The sequence below is a fragment of the Maylandia zebra genome, linkage group LG7 (assembly GCF_041146795.1).
Source record: "Maylandia zebra isolate NMK-2024a linkage group LG7, Mzebra_GT3a, whole genome shotgun sequence".
Taxonomy (NCBI): Eukaryota; Metazoa; Chordata; class Actinopteri; order Cichliformes; family Cichlidae; genus Maylandia; species Maylandia zebra.
This window is the reverse complement of record NC_135173.1, coordinates 64,591,480-64,618,322: the sequence shown is the minus strand read 5'-3', so window position 1 is coordinate 64,618,322 and position 26,843 is coordinate 64,591,480. Positions and strand designations below refer to the sequence as shown.

Below are 26,843 nucleotides of genomic sequence, written 5' to 3'. Positions count from 1 at the left end.
TTACAGTCGTGCCTAAAAAAATGGAGTAAACCTGATGAGGTTAGTAGATTTATATACTGTATATTGTATGGCATTATTAGACTAATACAGAAGCATTAATTGATTGATTCAACTGAATTTTGCTCCTTCAGGTGGAGCACGTTTTGATCATTTTGTATACAATTAAGGGATTTAGTCAGGTTGTGAGCAAAAATTTGGTCCCCGGTTGAATCAGCACATGCAACCATCTTTTCATAGAAGTTGCTCTCGCGTCTGCTGGTGAAACTACTCAAACCTGCTGAAACGTGGGCTTGTTTTAAAAATACACCAAGGCAGAAGTGGTGCTGCACCAACCTGTTTTAAAAGGTAATTCAGTTCTAGATTTTGCTGTTTCTCTGGTTATTATCTCTGAATATCTTTTACCATTTTTACAGATTCAAAGAGTTGTTCAAATGAAAACAAGAGACTGAGAAACACTGGATGACAGTTTTTTTAAGATCTGTATTTAATGAGATTATAAAGATCTTTTTACAGCTTTGAGCTTGAGGCAGCAGAGTAAAAAGCACTTTTGTATTATTATTTCTTTACAGTTCTTGCCCTGCACAAAACATACCTAACAAACATCTGATCAGTCACATAAACGTCTAACAGTCTTTTCAGAGAACTTGCATAAATTTTTTGTTTATTTTTAAGCCAGTTTTATGAAAATACAAATACAAAGCGAAGCCATAAGGCCTTAAAAAAGCAGTCAATTATTAACTAAAGCTGATAGCTGACGATCTTGGTGGCGGCTAGCTGCTGCCTTCAGTGTTGTGGAGCCGATACATGTCCTGAGCCCACTGGAAGCTCTGAGTGTAGCAGATCTTTTTTCCTCTGACAGTGTGGACTCTGCAAAACATGCACACAAAAATCGTTTTATTCACACTGCTTTGATTGAGTTCTTGCAGACGGCCTGTCTAAACTTCACATATCCCTTTTTATACTTTATTCATGACCAGTCCTGTTTGAAAATATCAAACTTACATGTACGCCTTCTTGGGACAGGAGCTGTGCGTCTGGGTGATGAAGGACACCAACTTCACCGGTATTGCATTTATTTTAAAGTTGAAGCAGCAGGTTCCAGGAGCTGTGCTGAACTTTACGCCTTTCGCTGAGAGCAAGGTAAAAGACTAAAGTCAGTATCAACATGTCAGCTGTAAATTTTCAAACAAATGCAAGGAGTCATAAAGATTAAACACTCACGGATGGCATCACAGCAGCAGGCTGCAAGCAGCAGCAGTCCCAGAGAGAAGCAGAGAGTCTTCATGATGCTGAGAGGAGGGATGAGGAGGATCTTCTTCGTCGTGTTTTATCTGATGTTGACCAGCCGTGCATCCAATATAAATCCTATGCCTTTTCTATCTCTGTGATGTCAACCTTTCCGCCCCAAACTCAGAAATCCCCGACACGAAAGCACACTCAAACCACCGCTCGTGCAACTGCGGAAGAAAGTTAGAGTAAGGGGACATTTGACAGATTAGAATCAGCGGAAGTGGGGGAGAGTGTAATCAGTGTTTATATCTGTACAGGTTACCTCTAGTTTTCAGGTTCTTTTACGGGGTTTTAGTAGACAAAGGAAACTGATCACAATCATGCCTGACATTTTGTGTGTGGTTTTCACAAAATTAGTTGTGTTTCCCCAAGCACATGGGGAATAGACTGACTCACAACCCAAATGAGTACCCATCACTAGGCCCGGCTGGAGGTCAAAAAACTCCTGCTGCTTCTACCACAAAGCTTAAAATTTGAGATGTTTTATGCTTACCACAATTAGTCAGCATGTACTGATCTCACTGAACCTGATAAAAACTTACTTAACTGTAGTTGTACCAAATTTAGAGCTACACAAGTGAAAGTGGGGCAACTGACTGTTCCACTGAAATTCTGAGGGAAAAGAAAGAAAGAAAATTATTTGATTGCCGGCTAAATTTGTAGGTTTGCTCACTTGAAATGATTTTTATGATAGTTTCATCTTAATGGAGAGAGACAATTAACTGAAAATAAAAAAAACACACACATCACAAAAAAGTTCTAAACTGGTTTGCATGACACTGAGAGAAATGTGAGTATTTGATCCTTTACAGCCCAGCCACAATTCTGACTCCCACAGACTGGCTCTGTGCACACGTGGGAGAGGTCATGAGGTCAAGAGGTCTATATTAATGAATTTACTGGCTAATAGTGAGTGGCTATGGGCTGTGTCCTTATTCACCTCTGTACAGTTTAAAGGGGATAGTTATGTAAAAAATCCCTTCATGGACAGATTTTGTGAATTTTGTTACCAAGCTTTAAACTTTATAATTTCTGCTGTAAAGGTGGTTATTTCTATTTGCAAGTCTTTGGAGGCTGAATCATAGAAACAAGCTTATGTTATTACTCAGGGCAGTGCAGTCTGAATGAAGCATTGGCTTCATTTCCAGCTCCGGTGATTGTGCTGCTAGATACTGTTAACATTGCTGACATAGGGAGGGAAATATACGTTAAGGTTATGTACACAGAGCCTATAATATCGGCTAGAAATTAACTGCAGAACAAGAAACAGTAAATGAGGCTTCAGAGGTCAAATCTCTGTGTCATGGGAGCTGAATTTATTGTAATTGTGGATTAGACTGTCTCGGTCCTACAGGCAGAAATATTTGGTTTGGATTTCTACTTCAGTGATGTTGCCACAGAGAACTGGAAAAAACAACACTCGAGAGTTTTCTAAGAAACTGTGCTGTTTTTACTGTGCAGTTCCACCACATTTTCACTTTGTACTCTGTAGGCAGAGAGCTTTGAAGGTTTCATAACATGACTATTTTCAGATATAGAACCTCTTTTCTGTTGGGTAAACTAGCCCTCAAACCGTTCTATCTCCTTGTGTAAAAAGTCAAAGTTCAGGGTTTCTTAGCTAAAAAATTTCATCCAAGCGCTTACAAACAAAGAATAGCAGCTAAAGTTTCTGCCTCCTCCAGGGTGAACTACGTTACAAGCACAACGTGACTCAGTTCTCCTCTCTATGCAAATGTTTCGTGGTGCAGACTGAAGTGATGGAGATTTCATGATGTTCCCAAGATCTTATCAGTGCTGCTTTTAGATGTGTACAAAACCCAGGTTACAGATGCACCCGTAACCTATTTAGATGCATTTCATGCACCTACTTTCAACCGTGCCAGTTTGCAAACCTCAATTTAAGAAACACGTGTTGCCATTAAACACATGCATGTGACACAAAAAACGTACTGTGAAAAAGAAAATGTATAGTGTTTTAATGACGTGTAGACAAAATACATACGCATCAACAGTTTGAAACCACTGTGTTCTATTTTCTTGTCCAGATATACTGCTAGCTGACGAACTTTGTTTGTTTTTTAAGATAAAAGAGTGACTTAAATGTCATTGCTTTCTGATGCATCACTTGTACTTATTATAGAAAGGGCAAAGGATTCTTAGAGGGAACCCCACAACAGAAAAGCAGAGGATGGATGAGTAAAATTCATCCAGTGCAGTGACAGAAGAGACTTACAAAAATGCACCTGAGGGTGTTCCCTGTTATGAAAGGTGTTTTTTTGTATGTATGTATTATTCCTTTGAATGACAATGACTCCTCTGATTCCCTTATCAAATCTCATTGGCTCCGCTTTGATAGTCACCACCATCTCTTAGCAGCATATGAACCACATTACATTCATGCAACCTTTTGTGCAGATCAGAGAAGTTTCCCGCATTCAGATAATGCCTTTGTAAACGTCCTAATATGTCACATTGTGCACATTCACCTTCAACTGCTTTTATTGACACATTTTCATAACCAGCATACTTATAAATTCCAAAACAAAGGCCACAGCATGAAAACACCTTTACATTCACTGTCTGATGGAGTCGTTCAGCTTTGTGAAATGAAACTTTAATGAAGAATAAAGCAAAATAATACAAGGTGATACAAATGCTTATATAAATGGCATAGTGAAAGTAACTGATAAACCTGGATATATTGAAGCCAAACACACCTCAAAGCTTTGGAGAGCTGCTTAAAGAAAGCCTAAGAGTGCTGACTAAGATAAACTTTGCTCATCAAATGAGGCTCTTTGAGACACAGTCACATCAACCTGGGTCAACATGGCTTAAGGGGAGGTAGGCGGTGTGGAATACTATATGGCCAAACGTATGGGGTCACCTACACATTACACCTACAGGCCATGAAAACCCACATCACAATTTTAATTCCAGAAGAGGAACTCTGGAGTTTCTTAGTCACCAAAACATTGGAGACTTTTTCAGCACTCTGTCTTTGCACTCACTAACCCTGCCATCTAACTTTATGTCGTCTGGCACTTCATGTGGTTCTTCAATGCTCCCATCTTACAGTAAGAGCACCTTCAGATGATTATGGGATATTAATGAGGGAAGACACTTTATCAACTGAGTTTTACATACTGGATTAACATAATTCCCAAATTATGAAGTTGATATTGTGATAATGTAAAAAAAAAAAATGTTCTCTATATTCTGCAGCTGTAATTAAGCAGGTAAAGAATAAAGGGGTTAAAATTCCAGCAACAGTTTACAAAGTAACTTTAAATTGACACATTCCACAAAGTCACATTCCAATCTGCATATTTATTTATTTATTTAGGACAGTGCATGTTAATGAACATAAATGTAAAAAAAAATTACATGAATGTAAACATACCAGATTATAGCCAAGGGCTAATTTCCATCTGTTGTCCTTAAGCATAAAAATTGAAAAATATTGAAACCGGAACTTCACGGTCTCAAGATATCTGATAGAACAAGCCCAAACAATCAACTGTCTGTGTCTGTATGTTATTCATATTCCAATGTGTGATATGGCTCCTGCACTGTGTCCTGATAGAAAAAGCTACATTTCCTTTTCCCTCCCTCCAGGACGCCTACTGCACCCACCTCACCCAAAAAGCCCTCTGCATTACAGGTGACTCCACTCATACGTCCAACAACTTTTTCAGTTTGCTGCCATCGGGAAGGAGACTGAAGAGCCTCCGGGCTAGAACCAGCAGACTGAGAGACAGCTTCATACATCAGGCTGTCAGGATGCTGAATTCTCTCCCTGCTCTGTCCCTCTCAACTCTCATGAACTCCAGACCTGCATTCACCTCTTCCCCCTGAACCCCCCAGACATAAGAAACTCTGAACCTTCACCATCGCCCTTCACTGATTCCCTCACCACACTTGCACACAAATTCTTACCCACAAACACCCGGACTGTGTTGAACACTGTTGTTTATATAAGATTGTATTGATCTTTTTATCTTCCTGTTGTTTTAGTGTAACTCTGAGGGCCGTGGCTTGTGTATGATCTGTACATGTGGTTTTTGACAATAAAGCTGACTTTGACTTCTTCAGTACTTTAGTCTTGCTAGCTGAACAGAACTGGAGTGAGCAACAACAAAAAAGAGTAGTGCTTTTTTATGTTAAAAAAAAACGTTTTCAAAAAGTGGCAGGTAATTTCATATTTAACGTTTCAAAAAGCTCAACAAGTGACATTTTACATTTTACAGGTAATGAGCTAAAGTAGTGCATGATTCTAGTACATGATTAGAGAGTGTTGCATAACTTGAATAATTTTTCATTTTCATAGTTTGGGGTCTTTAATTCTTGGTGAATGTATTTGAGTTCAAAGTTCTGCTGAGGTTTCACTCTAAGTGAAGGGTCAACTTGTTTGTTTACTTTATAATCTGTTATATTGGTCTTCCTGTTAATCGTCATATTCAAGGCTCACCTTCAGGTAAAGTTGGCTTCCTGCATTTGGATCCTCATCCTTACTCTCCATCCGCCCTGAAAATTAACTGCTTAGGAATATTTCTGGTCAGAAGTAATTAGACAAACTAACTGTAAATATTAAGCTTCCCTTTAATCCTTTGAGGAAAATGTCTACCTGGACTCTAGAACCCATGCACATCAACAAATGCTGCGTTTCCTCCGTTCAGGTGCTCAGCTAGGCCATTACTGCAGCCACCTCCAGTTTCTACCTTAACCTCTCCTGGGTGTCCTTGTTAGACTTTCTATCACAAAGAAGATTTAAATTGAAAAATAAAACCTTTGATAGAATGAAAATGAAAAATAAAATACCTCAGTAGAGCTTCAAATTCATGATATTTTGCTTCTGAGCCCATTTCTGCTCCTCCTGACCTCACTGACTTCACACTCAAATTCAGTTCCCTGGGTTTATGCTGCAGACATCGGGGACAAGGAAGTGATATTTATAACACTGCAGTGCATTCATCATGGAGGAAAAGACACAGAAATTCAATTTAAATAAATGTAAGTAGCTTAAAAGGGTTATTTATTTTTTAAAACAAAGTCTGTGTACAGTCATATAAATTACTGGGTTATTTGTTTATAACCACGTACTGTATCAGATTAGTTTTTACAATAACAAATATCTAATTCCTTCATTATAATATGCTCGTGTATATTTCTCACTGTGTAAGAGATGGTCTGACTGGACCTACATGGAAAGGTCAACATTTGTCCGTCTGTGGTTTGGTTTTTCATTCCACAATCGAGGTGGGAGGAAATGAATGTAACTCACTGTTTGCGGTTGGAAACGTGCGCTGTGAGTGCACAGGAACTGTCTACAAAGTGTAAGTGTGGAAAAACATACATTTGAAGCATTGTCAGCAGAATCATTTCACACGTCACTGGTTTGGTGTCGGCTCTTGGAGCAAGTTACTTTACAAGGGAAAAAAAGAGCTTTTCACTATAGAGAAAAGCTTGAACTGACTATCGCCAAAATAACTTCACCCAGGTACAACAATTCCCTTTTAAATCCAGTCATACTGAACTGCTGAGGAGAAATAATTTAGAAACTTCAACTAATTTGCATTATTATCAACTTTATAAGCTACATCTTCACCATTTGCTGATTCAACATATGGGTTAAAGTGGAATTTGGTAGTTAGAGTAGCAGAAATCCCAAGTTCTGGTGTAGCAGGGCAGGGTGGACCTAAGGCTCCGTTAGAAATAGGTCCCATGATTTCTATGGTCTGCTGCTCCGAGGGGTGCTGCGTTTTATGGATTTGAACCATCAGGGTGGAGTTTAGCAAACAGCATCTGACTTTGAAGCTCGCTTACTTTGCACACAAATATGATTCTACACGATTTCTCCTTTGCAAGTTATACTTTTACTGCCATCGTTTCAATTCAGAGTTCTTTGTCTCTGCCCATTTTAAATTTCACTACTGTCGTGCTGAGGTGAGATGTAACAAAGTACAAATACTCTGTTACTGTGCTTGAGTTCAATTTTCAGGTATCAGTACTTTACTAGAGCATTTATTTTTCTGGCAACTTCTCCCTACATATATAAACAAAGATCTGGACTTTCTCCTCCTTACATTTTTAAAACAGGCTTCTTGCTTTTGGTTTAACACATTTAAGGGGAGTTATTGTTTCATGTTGCTGCAGGCCTTCAAATATCAGAAGATTTGGGCCTAAACAGTTTCATGTCAAAGGCAATCATGTTCCTGTATTAATCACCATGGTCAGGAGATAACATGCACTGGTGTTTTTCGTATTTCTGGCATCACCAGAACCAGTGCAGTTGCCCATAAGTGACGGATGCGGTACTAACTTTACGCAGAGGTGGAAAAAGATACGAAAGACAGAACAGGAAAGGAGGAGGAGAGGCTACACTTAAAGGTAAGGACTGCTCAGTAGTATCTGATCAACTGAAATTTTACATATATGTCCTCATGTTTTTATATTTTCATGTTTTATTTGGTCTTTACATGTGACATTTTTGTATGTTGTGAATCATGCTGAAAAACAAACTGGGGTATGCTAACTTTGTGTTATTTAAAGGTTGCACAAATATACTTTAGTGCAGGATAAACAGGTTGGTTTGCTGTGCTGTCATGGGTTTACACTACACTACACTACACTACTGTGTGACTGGTGCACGGCAGCTGTGATGCTCATGGTCAGGTTACATCAAGTGTAGCACAGATTCATTAGCTGATGATGCTGAGATTCATTCCATTCATTCCACCTTCATACCAGCTTTATACTGTGTCTAGTATGAAGTTTTCTGAAAGTTACAAAGATGCTCGCCAAGCCTTACCTTTGAAAGCAATCTGCGACACCTACTGGTCATTTTTGTAACTACTCGTTGCATGTATGTCATAGAGCTTTATAATATTTAACAACAGAGTTGGCTGTCTGCAGGACATCAAACAGAGAAATCACATAATAATTAAACGCTGTTCATATATATAGGTGTAGCTTAGATATTTTAAATGGAACCTCAACAATATCAATCAGACAACATACTAGAGACGAGCTCTGAGATCATATTAAGCTAAATATATACGACAGTTGTGTAACAGCAAAGATGTGGTACACTTCATAACTTCCAGGAAGGGAAAGCTTATTACAACCTTATTTACCAAAGTCAGCAACCGTCCGCGCGTTTACTCTGTTTTTACCGTAATATAAACACCTAATTTCCACAAAAGCCGTTTTTACATCAACTAGTAGGAAAACAAATATGTAAATAATCATCGGTGGGTATTTAACTAAAAGAGTTCATCTACTATTTCTGGAGAATGGACGCAGTATCAGATTTTAACGCCCCACAGGAGCCGCACGGCAAAGATCAGATCGGGGCTCTTTATGAATATTTACGGTACTGCAATCGCTCGTTCCTCTGACGTCAGAAGACCCGCTGAAATTCAAAGTTAGAAGAAGAGAGCAAACAACGAGAGGACTGTTTCGTGGTTTCTGTTAGTTAAGGTTGTCCCGTGTAACACCTGTACTTTCTTACGGATATCTTCTCAGGTAAAAAAAAAAAAAGGGGGGTGGGGGGAGCCATTTAGAAACAAAACATATAGAGACAAACTCGAGCTACCGGTCTAAGTTTCTGTTGATTAAGTTAGCTAATTGGAAGCTAAACTAGCATTAACTTTAGATAGGTTAGCTTGAAAAGAGCTAGCCAAGCTGACCCAGGGTGTGGATGCGTTCAGCGTGCTAATCTAGTATGTTTTAGCGTGACAGGTTGTTCGGAGACGAGAAGAAAAACTTGGCGTAGATAACTAAGTTGTCGCTGTGTTAAGTAAATGCTTCAGTTTTCGCTGAAGAGCGATGCCAATCAGCCAGCAGTGTTTTTGTTTTTAAAAACGAGCCAAGCTGAAACGGGGCGTTTTCACGTTTAGTTTTAGCTGCGGTAATCTGTGTCATTTAATAATAGAACATTTTTAATTTTGCAAATTTATTTAACTTTGTTGTAGGCAGATAAATGTCACTGAGTTTACTGACCTGATTTTCGAAGCAGGCCTGGTCGGGAGTGAAGCTTGATGGCCATAGACAGGATAAAACTTGGTTATATGGCGGCTATTTGGAAAATCGGTAAAGGCATTAGTCACTGTTGAAATTACAAAGCTAGATTCAATCTGGCATGCAGTTATTTCTTTGGATTTTGATCAGTTTTTTTTTCTGATGTGGCTTGTTTCTATTGAGAAAGTAACTATTGCTAGCTGATACCGCTTTACTCTTTAGTAAATCTGTTCATGGTCTTCGAGTTTTATCTTCAAATCAGTGAAACTGACCTCTTAAAAATACTTATTCAGTGCTTAATGTTTTTGAAGCTCGATATGGAAGCAGGTGAGGAAAATGGCAACAATATGGGCTTGAAGAGACAGAGAGCACCGCTGTCGGATTCAGAGGACAATAACTGCTCAGCACCAGGTTTGTTTGTGGCTTAAACCAATGTCAAGGTTCCTTCTTCTTTATATTTACAAAATATACATATATTTACAAGAAGGAGTCCCTTATGCCTGTCGCCTATGTCTTACTGTGTCAGAGACCAATGACAGTCAGAAGAGGCGCCGTCTGGAAGCGGCCGGTCAGGAGAACCACTGCCCTGAAGCATCTTCCTCTGGACGCCGAGCAGAGCTTGAAACCAAACCCGACACACCAATAGTTCCCTCAGTCCGGTCACGAGTTCAACAGCTCACCCAGAGAAGAGATGGTAAATGACTGTTTTCTGCATACAAGTTCATGCATGCTGAATATGTGACAAAATACTTGACTGATCTGTACAGTACAGTTGTGACAAAACCTTCACAAAGGTGGAATTTATTGCACTACTGGCTTTGTTTGGGTAGCTAACAAACTTCTCTGTTTTTTGGCAGCATTTCAGGTAATGCTTCAGATAGCAGATCAAAAGTCAACTAGATTATTTACAAGCAAGATAAGACCTGCTGTCAAGATGTTGAGTAATTTCTGTTGAGCCCGAGTGACTGTGTGGGAGTTGGATCATTCCTGTAGTTTGTAACAAAGTGTGTTGTATTTTAGGAGGAGCTCCTCCTGCACAGCGGTGCCTCTCGGATCCAGGCGGGGACAGCAAGGGCCACAAAGAGCCTCTCCTTGGTGAGATTACATATGAGCACACCTTCAAAAACCTCTCTATCAACATCACCTGTTATTAACTAACTACAAACAATTTCAGTCTTAAAGACTGAAGCCTAAATAGATTGCTTACTGTAATGACTCCATTAATTAGAGTGTATTACAGAGGGACACAGACTGAAGTTCAGTCCTGACATTGGCCTTACTGCCCGTCCCTGAGTTTGCAACACCCAGCTGCTAAGTTCTAATCTAAAATAACACAACATGTGCAGTGACTGTATGTCAGTAGTGAACATGACAGGTGTTTCTTTTTATGATACATCTGGCTAACATGAGTTATGGAATGATTTAACTCAGAGTTAAATAATTTGTTTTTGAGCAGTAGCTGATTTCCAATCATCTGCTGTCATTTCCATTCACAAATATTTTCTTTTGTTACTTTATATTTAAAGCATTACTGTTATTTGCATTATATCTATGCAGTGTTATGGGAGGATGTGCATGACAAGCGTCTATTTCTCATGCACTATTTCTATTAATTTAGCTCATTGGTTCAATTTGATAACCAACAAAAGCTTAAGGCCATCATTCCACCTTGTTAGAGTTATTTAAGGTAATTGGTCTTTAGTACCCCACCTTTGACTTAAACACTGTCTGAAATATTTTCCAGGTGAGGCAGAGTTCAATCAGCGGATGGAGCGATTCAAAATGGCCTCTTTCCAGAGTAGCCCCACCAACACCCCAAGCCCCGCCAACCAATACCCCCGGACACGCTCCAGCTTTGTATCAGTCATCCAACAAAAACTCCAGGGCTCAACTACACCCAGCTCAAAGCAGGTTTCTCGCATCCGCCAGGTTGGTTTAACAGCTTTAATCACTGAAATGCACATTCAACACTCCCATGTGCTGGTTCTTAAGGGGGGAAATTTGTTATTTCTGTTTGTTTATTTATTATTTAAATCTAATACTAAAAAAAACATAGAAAGAAATAATTTTTTTGTAATATTAAAATACTGGATAATTGATTATGCTTGTGATAAATGTCTAAAATCTGATATATTTTCACTGGTCAGGAGCGGGAGCATGAACTGAGTCAGGTGCCGTTTCAGCCCATCGCTGAGAACGCCTGGCTGAAACGGAGCAGCTCAGATTCCGCTTTAGCAGAGGTGAGTTTTCAGACCCTGACGTTCCACCTACAGAGCTCCGATAATAAACTGTCATAGTTTATTATCTGTTATTTTAAAATCGATGGGTAAATTAAAGCTTCGTGCTTGAATTGCCATCAAGTATAGCAGTGTGGATTAGTATCACAGCTGTGAAACAGTAAATAGTAATTGATGCACACAGTCAGTGTCAACAAGAATTCGGCACGTCCTGCTTTGACTAAAACTTTGTTCGGGTTTTAACTCGTTTTTGTGGATTATAGCTTTTGTAAACTGTACTTTTCATTTTTCACTGTTGGTTTTCATAGATTTTTTTAACATGACAGTTTATATAAACAGGAGAGGACTCCTTGTGGCCCTTCAGGTCCCTCCTCCAGTGTTCCTAGATCAAAAAGGAGAGTGCAGTGGCCTCCCACATGCCTCTGGGATGTGAGTCAGTAGTGTAAAACCCTGCGTTGTCTAGTCACCTGGTATTATGGGCCACATAGACTTGGGCAGAGATCAGTTGATTAAATATGTCTTGAAGCACTGCTGGAGACAGAATTTCATTCCTTACTCTGCACCTTCTTTTCTCTTCTATGGTTTTGGGGATGTTGGCTTGTCACTGCGGTAACAAAGGTCATGTTTGGTGTGCAGTGGTGGATTCATGCACTTCTTGTACATTTGAAGATTGTACAGACTTGCACTGTTCAGCATTATTGCACCCTGTCAATATTTTCTTGGTTCACTTTGTTTAGGGGCTGTTTTTTCTTCCTGTGAATTTTATATTTCATGATTTTTAATTTTTAGAATTCTTTTACAATTTTACTGTCCCTTAATTAAATTAATTTGTTTTTATCTGAACTTTTATTTCCTTTTGTATGTAGTCATCAACATAGTATCATTATAGTCAATAAAACTCCTTCTTATTCTTTAATCCTGTTGTTCTTGATCTTCTGGCAGGATCAAGGTGTCGCTGATGTGAAAGACGGTAGTTTCACTGAACCTCCGACGACAAATGCAGACAGCGCATCTCTTAATATGACAGGTAAGGCTTTGGGTGTCATTTAGATTTAAAATTGAAGCATATATTTTTCTATAATGTGAAACAAAAACAATTCTAATTAGAATTGGACTTCATATGCAACATCTGTATTGGGGCAAACGCATTCGAACAGCACTTATGTACCAGGGATGTAATCTCAGGCCACTTGCCATTTGTTCAATTTGTTTTCGTCTGACCTCATTTTTAAGGAGAAAAGTTTTACATTTCAGAATATTTTGTAAACTCTTGTGTCTGTTATGTAACCAATAATTAGGAATAATGCGACTAATAGAGCACGTTTGATTACATCTTGCAAATTTAATTAATAAAAAAATTTAATTGCAAGTTCATTTCGCATCTAAAATGGTATTTCTTTTCAGTATCAGTACAGATTTTGTGCTCTTTATATAAATGACTCAGTATGTTCAGTAACTGCTCTGAAGGTTTAACAAGTATAAAGCTATAAAAGGTGTGTAGTGATGAGATGCGAGACTCCTGTTTCTCAACAGGTGAGATGACATCCGGTCACTCTGAAGCTCCTGCAGCTTATTCAGAGACTGGAATGCAGAAACGGTGTGTTCTCAGTGAAGAACCCAGACAGACGCAAGAGGCTCTGTCTGCTAATGAAGAAGAGCAGCCAGGTCCCCAACAACCAGAGGGCCAAACTGTGTTAAAGCTTTCTTTTAGCGAGGATCACAGTTTCTTCAAAGCCCCCTCTGGTGAGGATCAGAACATGTCTGACTTAACTGCATCTAATGAGCAAAGCTTCTCTGAATTAACTCTTCCACATGAGTCAAACGTTAAGGAAACATCACAGGAGTCCACAGTAAGTGAACAGGGTAGCTCTGACATGCTGGCCTTTGAAGACGATGAAAAGATGGATAGTTCGTGCTGTAGTGACGGGGAGATTGAACCATCGACAGATGAGGAGTTAAGGATGTGGCGATATCCTCAAAGCACAGTGTGTATGGAGGAAGAATCCGCCATAGATGAAGTACACGAAGCATGTGTGAAGGACGTGCAAGGGGAATCATCCCAAATGAACAAAGAGAAAACAGATGAAAATGAACCCACTGACATCCAGGATGATGGTCCACGTTCTGATGTCTCTACTAAGACCGCTGGCTGTTCTGAAATACAAAAAGATGACAAATCCAAACCAGAAAGCTGTTTAGAAAACTCAATGAGAGGGAAGTGTACTTTAGACCGAGACAAAGAGAGCATGGAGTCATGTAAAGAAGGTAGTCAGGGTCTACTTACAGCAGATAGTGATGTTCTTACAATAAAACAAGAGCAGAAAGAAATGGAACTATGCAGTCACGATGATGATGCAGCTGAACAGTCAAAGGAAACCCAGACAGTCTGTATAAAAGAAGAGTCAGACAGCACATGCTCAGATGGAGGCAAACGAGCATTGCCTACTTCTTTTGAAAATGAACAAAATGAGCATGCGGGACTAGAGGGAAATCTAGAAGATGAGGCACAACCTGTGGTAAAGCCCAAGGGCGCATTAACAGAGGCTGATGGAGCTCAGACCTCAGCAGAGATCCAGCCATCTGATCACCTGGAGGTGGGGCAGGAATCTGTCGATGAAAGGGTGAATCTTGACGTTAGTCTGACAGAAGACACTCACAAGCGAGGAGAGAGCTCAAAGAAGGTTTCCTTTATTCTGGAGCCCGAGTTCATCAACAGCTCAGGGGTGTCTGACAACAATACCTCTACAGAAACCGCCCTGTCAGGTGAGGGCAGTGTGAGCACCTGAGGACACTTTAGGAGAGGTGGAAACTCACGGGTGAAAGAGTCTGTTGGACATGAGGTGCATGTTTTGAAAGATTATGGTATTGGTCCATGGTGCACAAATACACGGGTGGTTTTTGTCTAGATTGAACAATTACAATTATTTCATCAGAGCTGTGCTGAGAAGAACGTACGAAATGATTTGTTTGATGTCTAAAACACAGATTTGCTATTTGCACAGAAGCATTTGAAGTGTCAGAAAATGATTCAAAGTGATTTCATACATTTGTGATATTTTTCAGATACTGAAGTGAGCTTTCGTGAGGAGACCAACACTGGTGAAATTATCGATCAGATGTTCGAGGAGGTGCTCGAATATGCTGAAAGGATGGAAGGCCCTGAGGATCACGACAGTGGTATTGGGGCTTGCTCCGTCGAAAACGATAAGATGGAGACGGAGAAGGAAAAAAGTGAAGAAGAGGGAGAGGCCAAAGAGGAGAAGAGTGATGAGAGTGATAAGGTTGATGGCATCAGGGATGAGCTGCTCAACTTTCCTCCCACTGGCATCCTCTCTCCTCTCAGCAAGTCTGTAGAGGCTGTGGTCACCCCACTGGTAAGATTTATTCCAGTCTATAGAAGCTACACTCAGAAGCTGAAAGAGTTGGTGTCCTCCACTAGCAGACAGCATTAACGAGTGCCCTGTAAACAACACAACTTATGACATGTGTGCTAATGTTCCTACAACAGCGACTGGCCGCAAGCCAGGAGCCCATCCCTCCTTTGCTCCTGACACCAGAGGAAACTAGCGCCCATCCTGCTGAATCTGCTCCCCTGTACAGGTAATCACAGCAGTTACATGGTCATACACAAATACAGGTTATAATAAATCCCAGCTGTTATCTTTTCACAGTCAAACTGTTGCCAAACGTAAAGAGTAATAGTAATACATCCATCCATCCATCCATTCGCTTCCGCTTATCCTTTTCAGGGTCGCGGGGGCCTATCCCAGCTGTCATAGGGCGAAAGGCGGGGTACACCCTGGACAGGTCGCCAGTCTGTCGCAGGGCCAACACACAGGGACAGACAACCATTCACACTCACATTCACACCTAGTGACAATTTGTATTATCCAATTAACCTATCCCCACAAGCTGCATGTCTTTGGACGGTGGGAGGAAGCCAGAGTACCCGGAGAGAACCCACGCAAACACGGGGAGAACATGCAAACTCCACACAGAAAGACCCCGGCCTGATGTTGGAATTGAACTCAGGACCTTCTTGCTGTGCGGCAACAGTGCTAGCCACCGTGCTGCACAAATGTAATAGTAATACATTTGTGTTCAAATTGTTTAAAAACCCAAATGTTCAGAGCTTTGAGATACTCCAAAAGATGCTTACAGAGTTGGCTCATAAAATATAAAGTGAGCTCTGAAGCTGTAAAGCAGGGGTGTCTAACTCCAGGCCTCGAGGGCCGGTGTCCTGCAGGTTTTAGATATCACCCTGGGTCAACACACCTGAATCACATGATTAAGGAAGTAATTTAGCCATTTAAATCAGCTGTGTTGGATCAAGGACACATCTAAAACCTGCAGGACACCGGCCCCCGAGGCCTGGAGTTTGACACCTGGGGTCCGTTCTTCGTACCTGGCTAAGTAAGTTAGCTGGATTTGATTGTTGACGATTTCGTGTGATCTTGGATCGTTCGGTTCCCCGAAGCTCATCCGGGACTTGCTGTCATAGCAACAAAGCGTAAACCTGCTCGGGAGCAGGTTTACTTTATGTAAACAAGATTAGATCGCGGCCACGCAGGTATGTCCGCTTCATTTATACGAAAGCAACAGCGATATTTTACCACTGTTTTACCATAAATAAATAACATCAATGTAACTAAAGTTAATGCAGCACTTGATCCTTTTATTGATTCCATACAGATACATACAGGTCATTTCCTAAAAAAAAGGGAAATATACTATTAATCATTCTATTTCATGTATTTGATTATTTCAGATGTAATTCACAGTTCAGAGTAGTAATAGTAAATTACTTCATGTAAGCAAGATGACCACGGCTATAAAAGCGAAGGTGGATTTGGGAAGTCTGCCGCAGCCATGTCCTGTCCGTATACGCGAGCAGCCCATTGCGGAAGGTGCAAGATTGATAAGGAGAGTCCTCAGAATTCAGCGTATATTGCGGGACAGACAGGATCCTTTAGCTCAGCGCGACAGTGTGCTCATTGAGAGATATCGATTTTCCCGTGAGGGTATTATTTACTTAACCAACTTGTTGACGAGGGGGTGCAGGACCACCACCTGTCTTTTTTTGCTCTGCCCTTTTCTTGGTTGCTGTTATGAACAAACAAACAGATTATTTCAGGGTCTCTTTTCAAGAGACTAAAAGCAATATAAGTGATAAATATTACCATTCTGTAGAATTTTCTTATATTTCACTTTTACTTGTTCCCATGTTCTAGTGGGTCCTGTTGTGGCTCTAATGTGAAAGAGGATATAATGTAATATAATATAATAAATTTACCCTACCGCCTACTGGTGTTGGCCAGAGGGGCCGATGGCGCGATATTGGCAGCCTGGCTTCTGTCAGTCTGCCCCAGGGCAGCTGTGGCTACAACCGTAGCTGCCTCCACCAGTGTGTGAATGTGAGAGTGACTGAATAGTGGCATTGTAAAGCGCTTTGGGTGCCTTGAAAAGCGCTATATAAATCCAATCCATTATTATTATTATTAAATTACTTACAAGTTTAATTTGTCAGCAACTTTCTGCCAGCCCTCTCTCCTTGCTTTTGCAGCCTTTGCAGTGTTCCCTTGCGTTTTAATTAAACTCTGAAACTCCTGAAATCCCTCACTCAAGAGTTCTTGCTCTGCTGCCGGAAAATACTGAGCGCGCTCCTTCGACATTTTCGCCGACCAATCAAAGGGTTGCTGATCAATGTTTCTACTATCGATGCGTAGCCCCTGTTAAGCCACCCAGTGATCTCACATTACTTCATCCAGCTATACTAATCGTCAACAACAGGTGTGTTCGGAGAACCGGGACAGCGAGCTCAAAGTTAGCGCGATGATTTGATCTTGGATGTAGTAAGCGAGGTACGAAGAACGGACCCCTGTGCTGTAAAGGATAGAAGTTTTTGTTTGTTTGTTTTTTTGGTACAGCCTTGGCAGTAGTCACTAATCTCCATACATTTACACCACTCTCTAGTTCCTCATAAAATGGGATAATTCCTCCAAGTTATTAAAACAGAAAAAAACTATCTGATCCAAATTCAGGATCATGAACATTTTATCAGTTTACAGCAGTTACACTGCAATAATGTCATTATCAGATCTCACAGTGGGCTCATTTGCACAGTCTGAGGTCTGTTAGTAAAAACGACTGAGTCAGTCTGCACCAACACATGAGATTGTGCTCTTCAGCAGTCTGGTGGGGTTGTTGGTGCCTAATGTGTAACGAATCAAATCTACATGTTGTGCATGTTCAGAAAGCTCCATGATGCTTTACCCACACTGTTCTGTGAACTCTTGAACTGTGCCAGCACTCACACATTGTTTCTCAAACATTGTTATCCTTATGTTAATGTTTGTTTGTTCTCTGGTTGTCAGCATCGATGCCTACCGCACACAAAGGCAGAGTAAGCTTCCCATTGTTCAGAGCGTCACTCCGGGGGTTCAGAGACGGGCTGAAGAGACGCCCAAGCCTCAACCGCCTGTCAACATCAAGGAGAAAATAACGGTGTGTAGTTTGCTTTGACTAGTTTAGAAAAACACTGATATTACGGAAGGCTAAGCTCAATATTGTCCAACAACTTACCTGTCCTGAAGTTTACACAGGGAGTAACAGAAATTTGAAGTCTTTCTCCATTTCAACAAATGGAGCAGGACTAAATCAGTAGAGCAATGAATTTAAAAAGCTGAAATTATGTTTAACTCGACATTCATCTGGTCTAAATTTCAAGCATGTGGAATGTTTTAATGGAGACTTTTATGCAGAGGAACTTAATACTTTCGAACGTGATCGCCCCTCATAACACTCTTATGTTATTTGTATCTGGAACTGTAGTGCAACAAAATGTTTCTTAAAGAGTGAGAACCCCAAAAACTGTGGAACCTTTTGAATATATTACATGTATCAGTGATGCTCTGGGTTTGGTCGATTGTGTCCAGGCTCTTAATGAAGAAGCTGGGAAACTGCAGACTGTGATTAACCAGACGCTGCAGGCCCTGAACTGCTGTACGGATGAGGAGCACGGGCGAGGCTCACTGGAGGAGGCCGAAGCCGAGAAACTGCTGCTGGTCTCGTGTATGTAGACTGCAAGATTTTAAACCACCGCATCTTTGTTCAGCATAGAGTCAGGAATGCTTCTTCACATAAGCCACTTTCATTCCTGTCATCTAAGCTTCTTCTCTGCAGCCGTTATTGGTCATTCATTGGTCTTTAAGATTAGGAACCAGTCAAAACTGACAGTGTGATATCCACAACTGTCAATTCTTTGCTGATATGTTATAATATTTATCTATTTTGTCTTCCTTGCATTTATGATATATTTTCTGTTTCAGGTGAGAAGCGCTCTGCCCTGCTGGCTGAGGTGGCCAGACTGAAGGAGGAGAGGAGCTCAGAATCTGGAGAGGCAGCAGTGGAGGACAGTGAATCTATTTCCCAGCAGCCCTGCAGAGGCACTGTCAGCATCACAAACATCCAGCTGCCACTCAAGGTGGAATATGTCTGCTCCTCACACAACCGTGCAGGTACCGCAGCTGAGAAGATTTCTGCCTTTGTTTGGTTTTTAATGGCTTCACTCTTAACATTCACGATGTTGTTTTTGTTTGTCATTTAGGTCGACCAAGTCACTACTTTTTTGTTCTTATCCGCTACGGACCCTGCAACATCGTCGCCACCCCTCTGGCCACAGCTGCAGATGCTCAGAACGGAGACACCATCTCCTTCCCCACATCTGTCACTATGTAAGCTGCATTTCATCAACTACTCTTAAACTGGAACAAATGTTTGTGGCCTTTGACCTTATGTGACGTTTCATGTTGCGGCTCTGAAACAGCATTTTGATTTCTCATTTTGTGACTCTGGTAATTGATATGCAAAGTATCCTAATGCATTGCATTGCTTCGTCTTAATGTTTCAGGAAGGATATTCGCTCATCCTTTGAAATTGATGTGGAAGTCTACAGCCTGGTCAGTCACAATCTATAGAGCTTCATTTTCTATGACTATTTACATTATACACGTTTTAAATCATTATAAACCTTTCATGTGCGTTAACTGTGAACTGGTGATGTTGCAGCCAGATGTGCTAATGTAATACACACATCTGTAGTGTATCTAATGGATTAGCTGAAGAGACTTGGTTGGATTGTTTGCTGCAGCATTGCAGGCATGTCTCTGTGGTATCTGATGGAAGGCTGTTGTAAGCTGGCGTGCTGTTAGTTGGCGATCCTGTAGGGAGAGGGGCCGTCCTGGAGTCCTCCCACCTAAATACAGAAGCCACTGTTTTTTCTTTATGTGACAGCTCATGAGATTTACTTCAGTTATAAGTTCTGAAGCCAGGGGAGACTAACTAATGCCTATCAGTAATCGGAGTGTAGTTGAACAGCTGTGGTCGTTCAGCATTAGCAGCAGGATTGTATAAGGCTCTGGTTAGGCTGCCCTTTGCTTGGGTGTGTGCTGGTTTTAAAGGCAGTTTAAGGTGTGCTGCATTAGGCCTAGTGATTTGTTTTTTAATGACCTTCTTACTGCTCAATATACCAAATGTGTAAAATATGTATTATTATTATTTTTGTGTTTGTGTTGATTTTAAATGTGGAGTGTTGTTGTCTAAAACTGAAATTACTTTATATTTTTATTATGTTGTTTTTCTGCCATCTAGTCCCAAACCTCAGCCAGTAACTGCACCATGGAGCGGGCCTCCACCAAGCCACGGGTAAGCTGGTCATTTCTGAGCTCACTGCATGTTTATATATACAATGTTTAAATTCATTAATGTTGCCTTCTCATGTGCAGGTCACTCCAAGAAAGCTTCTGAACACTCTCACGGTGAGGTTTCAGTTTTATTTTTCATCAAATCGTGGTTATACTTTGAGTTTTACTCTTATTTATTCATTTGTCTTATTTTCCAGCAGAGATCCAGCGTCAGTTCAACATGTAAGTTGTTTTATTTTGGTCACTAATTTATTTTATTTTGTCAGTGCATAAAGAGCAGCATGGTTACAGGTCTTCAAATGTCTTAAATGCATATTTATAACCAAAGGCCTTAAAATGTTTTATATTGGCTTCAGTTGGAGTATAGTTTCCATTTTCTTTAGTATTTCTTTAGCTGGATCCTAAATTTTATTTTCATGGAGTTCACTGTTAAGTCTTAGACTGAACTTGATTTTTAGCTGTAAGTGCATGCTTATTGGGGTGTATTATTATCTATGTTATTGTAGGGTCTTTATCTTACAATATAAAGTGCCTTATGTTTTGTTGTGATTTGGCGCAATATCAATAAACTTGACTTGAAGCATAAACACCCCGATGAGGCTTCAGTTCGTCCTGTTTCACTCTTTGAACAAACTGGCACAAAGATGGTTATAATGGTGGTTGGTGATATACTTCCAGCTCTAAGTGTTGCACATTAGTCATGTTTTTGCTTTTGCTCCTTCAGCTGCTGCTCCTCCTCTCATCACCCGTCGCTCCAGTAACTTTTGTCTGGTCGGCTCTCATAAGATCACGTTGGCCTCACTGGGACACAGCAAATTCCCCCTGGATAAGGTAAGATTGTGTCTGTTGCTGGGGTGAACACTGAGGAGGACTGTTGGTGAAAGCCTGTTCAACATTTTTACAAATATTTTATTATTCAGCAACTCTGGAACCTAGTGGAAATGTGAGTTTTGGTAAAGAGAAATAGGACTTGGCGATGGAAACTTGTCTTTGAAAGTTTGAGAAGTAAAAAATAAGATGAATACAAATGGAAGCTTCTTTTGTCTGTGTAGTTGTGTAAATGTGAATTTGCTGATTGAGTGATGCAGCTGAATAAAAGCACTGTCTTTGGGATTTGCCGCTGCCTGAGAGGAAGAAGCACAGTGCTGCAAACACCACCCCGCATGCTTTCCCCCTTTTGATTTGTTATTACTCCACACATGCACGGGCCCACTGGTGATGTAACGTGTCTGTGTCCCTCCCCCTCTTTTCTTGCTTCTTTCACTCAGATGAAACTGGATGGCAAAGTCAGGAGGCTGCTGGGAGATGAATTTCAGGAAAAGGTTTCACTTTTTCACAATTCTGTCACCCCTCCACCTCTCTGAAAACGCACCTATTTCATAATTCATAAAAACCTTCGAGGGTTATTTGTAAATAACTTTGCTGTCACTTTAGATAAGAAAGAACTTGAACGAATCTCAGAAATTAAAGGCTATCCATTATGTTGCCATTTTGAATGTGAAACTTGTTCTTAAGGACATAAAGTGATCTCAACTCGCTGATACATATTACTGCATGTGTAGTGAGTGTACATGTTCTTACATTTCTCTCCTATATTCTTGATTCCTGCAGATTGAAATTATCTTTACTCCGTGGAAAACGGCAGCATTCGCTGTCGAAGTGACCACTGCCGGTCATCTGTTAGATTATGTGTAGAAAAGCATGTTGGGATGTATTTGAAATGCTGTTTTCTGTTACCACCATTTAAAATCCTGCCAGTCTGACACTGTGTGCCCCTCCCTGTCCTTTTCTGGCTTTAGGTGCCCTTTCTTTCCCCTCTAGAGGGCAACATCTACCTGCAGCTGGAGAGCAAGAGCCACTCTGACGTCCAGCACCAAGGCTTCCTGGTCAGGGATTTTATATATTTTTATATTAAAGAAAAACCTGAGTATGTCACAGAGAGATTTATCTTAGCAGGATATTTTCTTGGGTGTTTTACTTTATTCTTCCATTCTCACTCACATTCCGTCTGCCGCTCTGTAGCAGATGCAGCTGGTTCAGTGTCACGATGCTGAGCTCACAGAGGCTGCAGACCAGAACAAAAACTCCTGTTTCCAGCTGGCAGCTATGATTCATGTTAGCATAGGTGGAGACTTCCTGAAACTGTGCTTAAGCGCTTTGTCTGAAAATGAAAAAATTCTCTCATGCCATTTAACAACTAGTTTCTAAGCCAGCCACGCAGATGAATCACGAGTGTGATCTGGAAGCTTGAAGCCTTCGTTGCGTGAGCATCAGATAATTTGGACCAGTGAGTCAAATCAAAGACAAAGTGCCAGGCACACATTAATGTTCCAGATATCAAAGGGGAAAAATTTTGAAATTGAAGTCATGTCTCAGTTTCTTAAAGTCACATTGCAGGGAGTGCAGATCCTGCCTCAGCTAAATTTTACACACATCAAATCATTTTCCTCTAAATTTAAACGCCTGTTTTCACTGCATTGTTGCTGTGTTTGTGTTCCCAGACGATGTTCGAGTTGATCAGTGGGTATGGGGTCTGGCATCGCTGCTTTTTTGTCCTGGAGGAATGCAACCTGTACTACTGGAACTATCCAAATGACAGAGAAACAAAGGTATGAACGAGCAGGTTTATTACATAGATGTGAAATATGGAAGTTCCAGCCCATAAAAATCAAAAAGCATATCTGATTTAAATTTTGCCATCTCTTCAGTGTCATCTTCTTGTGCATGTCTGAGTAGCTTCTGGGGGTGGATGCTATTTTTAGGTTTCGCAGTGGAAGTTTATGACTGTGCTACTGCGATGCCTGCTTGCTGCAGTGTCAAAACTTTTAAACGGACTTTTCTGTTTTCAGCTCTAGCTCCAATCAGCAGTGGTTAGCACCCTGACATTTTAAATCTAAGAAACTGTTACATTAATAAAACGTGAATAATTAGTTTTAGGGACTGCTGTTTGTGGCTCTAACTAGCAAGGTAAGCAACTTAAATGTAAATGTGTAGTTGACCACCTGCACAGGCACTCATGAGAAGGCGACTCTGAAGGGCGTACCCTGTAACTGGCCAAGTTTAATTGTTGCCATCAGTGACCTTAAATCGGTCTTTTGTGTTCAACTTCTAAGGAGGCAGAAGGCAGCATCTCTCTCTCCAGCTCACAGAGTCAGTGCGTCAGGCCTGTCAAGAGGGAGTTGTGTGCTCGACCTTTCACCTTTGAGCTGGTAAGCAGCGTATCGCAGCAGGAGCAAGACCTCAGCCAGGATGCCGCAGCCAAGTAAGTAGGAATTTAACGACCCCGACTCCCTGAAAATGAGGTCTTTGCTTGCACAAACAGACAGAAACATTAGAGCGAAGTGTTTAAGGTGTTGTTGTCAGCCTACTTTCAGTGTGAATCACAGCTGCAAACGGACTTTTTCACTTTTATCCAGCAGGAAAAGCTCAGGTTTAACTGTCAGGACCTCTGTTCTGTGCATGATGGCTCGTTTTGCTTGCTTGTTGGAAAAATTAAGAGAATTAAGGCTTTGCTCACAAAATTGAGCTCATCTACTTTTCTCACTGATTAATTTTGTTTGACTGGTTTACACATTTAAGCCAGTCTATTCCACATTTGTTTACAGTGAGCATGACGCATGACGTTGCTCTTCTGGCTGCACCCAGCTAGTGATGTCACAGTGGGTGTTGTGTTTTTGACAGCTGATGGGAAACACCTTTCGGTGACACCACTCACTGGGTGGAGGCTGGACACTAATAGCTGCACACAAACTGACGAAGGCCTTTCCTGTTTCAGGTGTTGGTTTTCGGCAGACACCAAGCAGGAGAGGTTGGACTGGATGGAGAAGCTCAACCAGGCTCTTTTGGACTTTCACACGTGGAATCGAACCCAAACAGAGAGTCAGCAGGCAAACACGTCCAGCAGTGGGAACCTGAGGGAGAGTATACTGTAACACGTCACTAAGACACCTGCTGGGATGTGCTTCAGGGTTTACTCTTCATCTCAGAGTGTTTGCCTCGCTGACATGTGTCTCGTTGATTTATCTTTGGGAGATTTTTTTTTTCCTTGTATGTGTTTCTTTTTAACCTGAATCCAAACACTTTTGTTTGGTTCCCAAGTCACAGCTGTCTGAGTATTTACATTTTTTATATATATATATATCTATGTTTTTGTGGCAATCAGCTGCTTCAGCCTCTGCTGGTAATAATAAAGGGCACTTTCAGTATCTGAGATGACTCTTGCCTTATACCCTTATATATGTTTCTGCTATAATTTGCATTTATTTGGATTCAGATTGTATTTTTTGTATCATTTAAATGGGAAGGCTAAAATTTATATAGAGACACTAATAAATATATACAGGTATGAATCTTTAACTGTAGTAATCTGGGATTTCGTGTTTGAAATGGACAGAAACACTAATAATTAAAACTGTAGAATTAATTTTGGCTGGTGTTGAATGGGAGTAAGTAATGTAAAATCTATTCTCGGCAGGCGTTCAGACCTCTCTACTGACAGATAATCATCTTGGGATTTTTCCAAAGAATTTGTGGAATTCTATGGAATATCTACAGGAGATGAAGTCTGTATATAATTAGTTTTAATATGATGTCGTGCTGAAAACCAGGGATGCACCAACATATATCATAATCAATCAAATACTGGTAAATCTGTAAGCATCTGTATTGGTCTTGTTCAAATATATCAGCCAATCTGCCTTTTAGTAAGAGCAGTAGCTGTTGTTTACCCTCCATATATCCATATGTTTGGATACAGTATGCATGCATTTCTCCTCCTGGCACACAAGAGGGAATAAATTAAATGAATCTAAATGATAAAATGTGTATAAATACCCTGAATGTCATCAGTTATCAGCCATGAAACTGCTAGTCAGTGCATCTGTTTTATTTCTAAAAGTGTCAGTCTTCTGCATTACAAGTGCAGATAAATAAAATCATATTTTACGTGTATTTCAGCTGGGGAGGCCCCTGACACGCTGCTGCAATGAATGCTGTCTGCATGATGTTCTGCTATTGTCCATCTCTGTCACTTTATTCTAAATGTTGATGATGTGAACTCTCATTCTATGCACTTAATGGAAGCCAAACGGTAAAATAAATGAAGTATAACTGCTACAAAAGTGTTCTGACTGATGGGTTTAAATGATACAGACTGGGATTTTTAAACAAATGACCAATTATTAACAATAAACACCATTTTTCCTACTAATGCAAAAAATATTTGAAAGCCTGTGCACAGATCCCCAAAGGTTTTACTACAATTACTCGCCTGCTCATGTATTCATATAAAAGTAGCCGTTTCAGCCGTAAACCTGCTATACATGGGGCGCTTAAGAGAATCTGGCAGGAAGGCTGCTCAGGTCAGGAATGTCATACAGGAAGTAGTCTAGAATTAGACTTCCTGTTCGTCCCACTGCTCCTCTGGGTGGAGGCGCCGCTGGGTGTTACGGTGCTCAAGGTGATGACAACAACAAGGGGCAGCGGGTCACGTGATTGAGCTTTCAGGACGGCCGTACGGCTGTGTCAGCAGCCTCATCCTCTGGGTGCAGGGCGGCGATGCATTATGCCTGCCAGAGCTTTGCTAGATTGTGGGGCAGGAATGTAGAACTGGTCTATTAGATCAGTACAGATGGAAGCCAGTTCATTATTCATTACAGCTATGTAAACATGCTCGAACGAAACCATTTCTGCTCGTTAAATTTGAAGTCTTACTAGAGAAATGTGAGTGCGTCAGAGGTTTGTTTTGCTTTTGTAGCCACAGTTTACACTTTGACCTTAAACACATCATAAAATATGCTCTTGAAGAAAGGACACCTATAAGGACAAACTCCCAGAATGTGTGTGATTGTGCCTGTTTAGCAGAGCCGGGTTTTAAACAATGTGTGTTGCAACTTTCTTGAGAACCACTCATCCAAACATGAATCAATTGGAGTAATTTCAGGCAGGAAGGTGTGATAGAAAATTTCTGTTCTGTAATTTCGGTAAAGGCAAAGATGAATAAAATGAAATGAAAACATGCCCAGCTCTCTTTGTGGGCACCATCCCTTCAAAGGCCTGTTTGAGGGTTCAAGTCTGGGTTTTAGGATTAAAGTTAGAATTAGGTTTAGGTTAAACTTACAGGTAAAAGGCTCAGGAATTATTCAGTGTCAAGCAGTCAGCAGTTACTGTAGAAGAAAACAGTAACAGAGCCTGATTTACCCAAAATCTAAGAATTGGTGTCCCGGACACCTCAAAGTGCTCCACTGCAACAAGCCTACTAAGTTTAAAGTTGATTGGACAAATGAAACACAGTGCAATATACTCTTATTTTTATCTGTCCCCTCACTACATTTTTGGACTTTTACCCATCTTTTAAACTCCCACACCGTCTCAGCTGGTTTTACTGGCTGTGGACCTGAGGTGATGTGAGGCAGCACTCCTCAGCAAATGCTGTTAGACTCATTATGCTGCTGAAAATTTAATGACGCTTAAACCAGATGGTGTGCTGTGCTGTATCCATGCTGGTTGCGCATCATATACACTGTTGACTATAACTATAACTGAAGCATGTTCAAGGCAGCAATGTATTGCTTTGCAACCACGAGATGGTGACATA

At 40.7% G+C, this 26,843-nt stretch overlaps 2 protein-coding genes across 8 annotated transcripts; one reads left to right on the top strand and one right to left on the bottom strand.

The window, feature by feature from the left end:
• Window positions 1–456: 456 nt before the first annotated feature.
• LOC101474631 (monocyte chemotactic protein 1B) lies at window positions 457–9,325 on the bottom strand. 2 transcript variants are annotated; one of them, XM_004566125.3, is made up of 4 exons: window positions 9,292–9,325; window positions 1,222–1,457; window positions 1,003–1,129; window positions 457–867 (listed from the first exon to the last, which is right to left on the bottom strand). In XM_004566125.3, the coding sequence occupies exons 2-4, from the start codon at window positions 1,283–1,285 to the stop codon at window positions 771–773; spliced, it is 288 nt and encodes a 95-aa protein (XP_004566182.1). In that variant the 5' UTR covers window positions 1,286–1,457; window positions 9,292–9,325; the 3' UTR covers window positions 457–770. The 2 variants fall into 2 exon arrangements, with proteins under 2 accessions (XP_004566182.1, XP_076743019.1); XM_076886904.1 differs by lacking the exon at window positions 9,292–9,325 and adding an exon at window positions 5,759–5,815.
• anln2 (anillin, actin binding protein 2) lies at window positions 8,667–25,358 on the top strand. 6 transcript variants are annotated; one of them, XM_076886902.1, is made up of 26 exons: window positions 8,959–9,199; window positions 9,308–9,381; window positions 9,621–9,720; window positions 9,836–10,003; window positions 10,330–10,404; window positions 11,054–11,238; window positions 11,457–11,549; window positions 11,886–11,975; window positions 12,489–12,573; window positions 13,080–14,309; window positions 14,610–14,920; window positions 15,055–15,146; window positions 17,921–18,050; window positions 18,482–18,617; window positions 18,875–19,063; window positions 19,153–19,279; window positions 19,456–19,504; window positions 20,196–20,249; window positions 20,330–20,362; window positions 20,446–20,470; window positions 20,973–21,079; window positions 21,517–21,570; window positions 22,048–22,134; window positions 22,750–22,857; window positions 23,362–23,510; window positions 24,024–25,358. In XM_076886902.1, exons 3-26 carry the CDS (start codon window positions 9,627–9,629, stop codon window positions 24,178–24,180), a joined length of 3,828 nt encoding a protein of 1,275 aa, XP_076743017.1. In that variant the 5' UTR covers window positions 8,959–9,199; window positions 9,308–9,381; window positions 9,621–9,626; the 3' UTR covers window positions 24,181–25,358. The 6 variants fall into 6 exon arrangements, with proteins under 6 accessions (XP_024659171.1, XP_024659170.1, XP_024659173.1 ...); XM_024803403.2 differs by lacking the exons at window positions 8,959–9,199; window positions 9,308–9,381 and adding an exon at window positions 8,667–8,814 and having other exon boundaries at window positions 20,449–20,470; XM_024803402.2 differs by lacking the exons at window positions 8,959–9,199; window positions 9,308–9,381 and adding an exon at window positions 8,667–8,814.
• Window positions 25,359–26,843: the final 1,485 nt, after the last annotated feature.

Bases quoted from the DNA above. Each gene is read 5' to 3' on its own strand.
- LOC101474631 (XM_004566125.3), bottom strand. From the start codon at position 1,285: ATGAAGACTCTCTGCTTCTCTCTGGGACTGCTGCTGCTTGCAGCCTGC. The intron at 1,130-1,221 runs GTGAGTGTTTAA...CCTTGCTCTCAG, and splicing joins CTGCTGCTGTGATGCCATCC to CGAAAGGCGTAAAGTTCAGC. The intron at 868-1,002 runs GTAAGTTTGATA...CATGTTTTGCAG, and splicing joins TGTCCCAAGAAGGCGTACAT to AGTCCACACTGTCAGAGGAA.
- anln2 (XM_024803402.2), top strand. From the start codon at position 9,627: ATGGAAGCAGGTGAGGAAAATGGCAACAATATGGGCTTGAAGAGACAG. The intron at 11,239-11,456 runs GTTGGTTTAACA...TTCACTGGTCAG, and splicing joins AGGTTTCTCGCATCCGCCAG to GAGCGGGAGCATGAACTGAG. The intron at 19,064-19,152 runs GTACCGCAGCTG...TTTGTCATTTAG, and splicing joins CTCCTCACACAACCGTGCAG to GTCGACCAAGTCACTACTTT.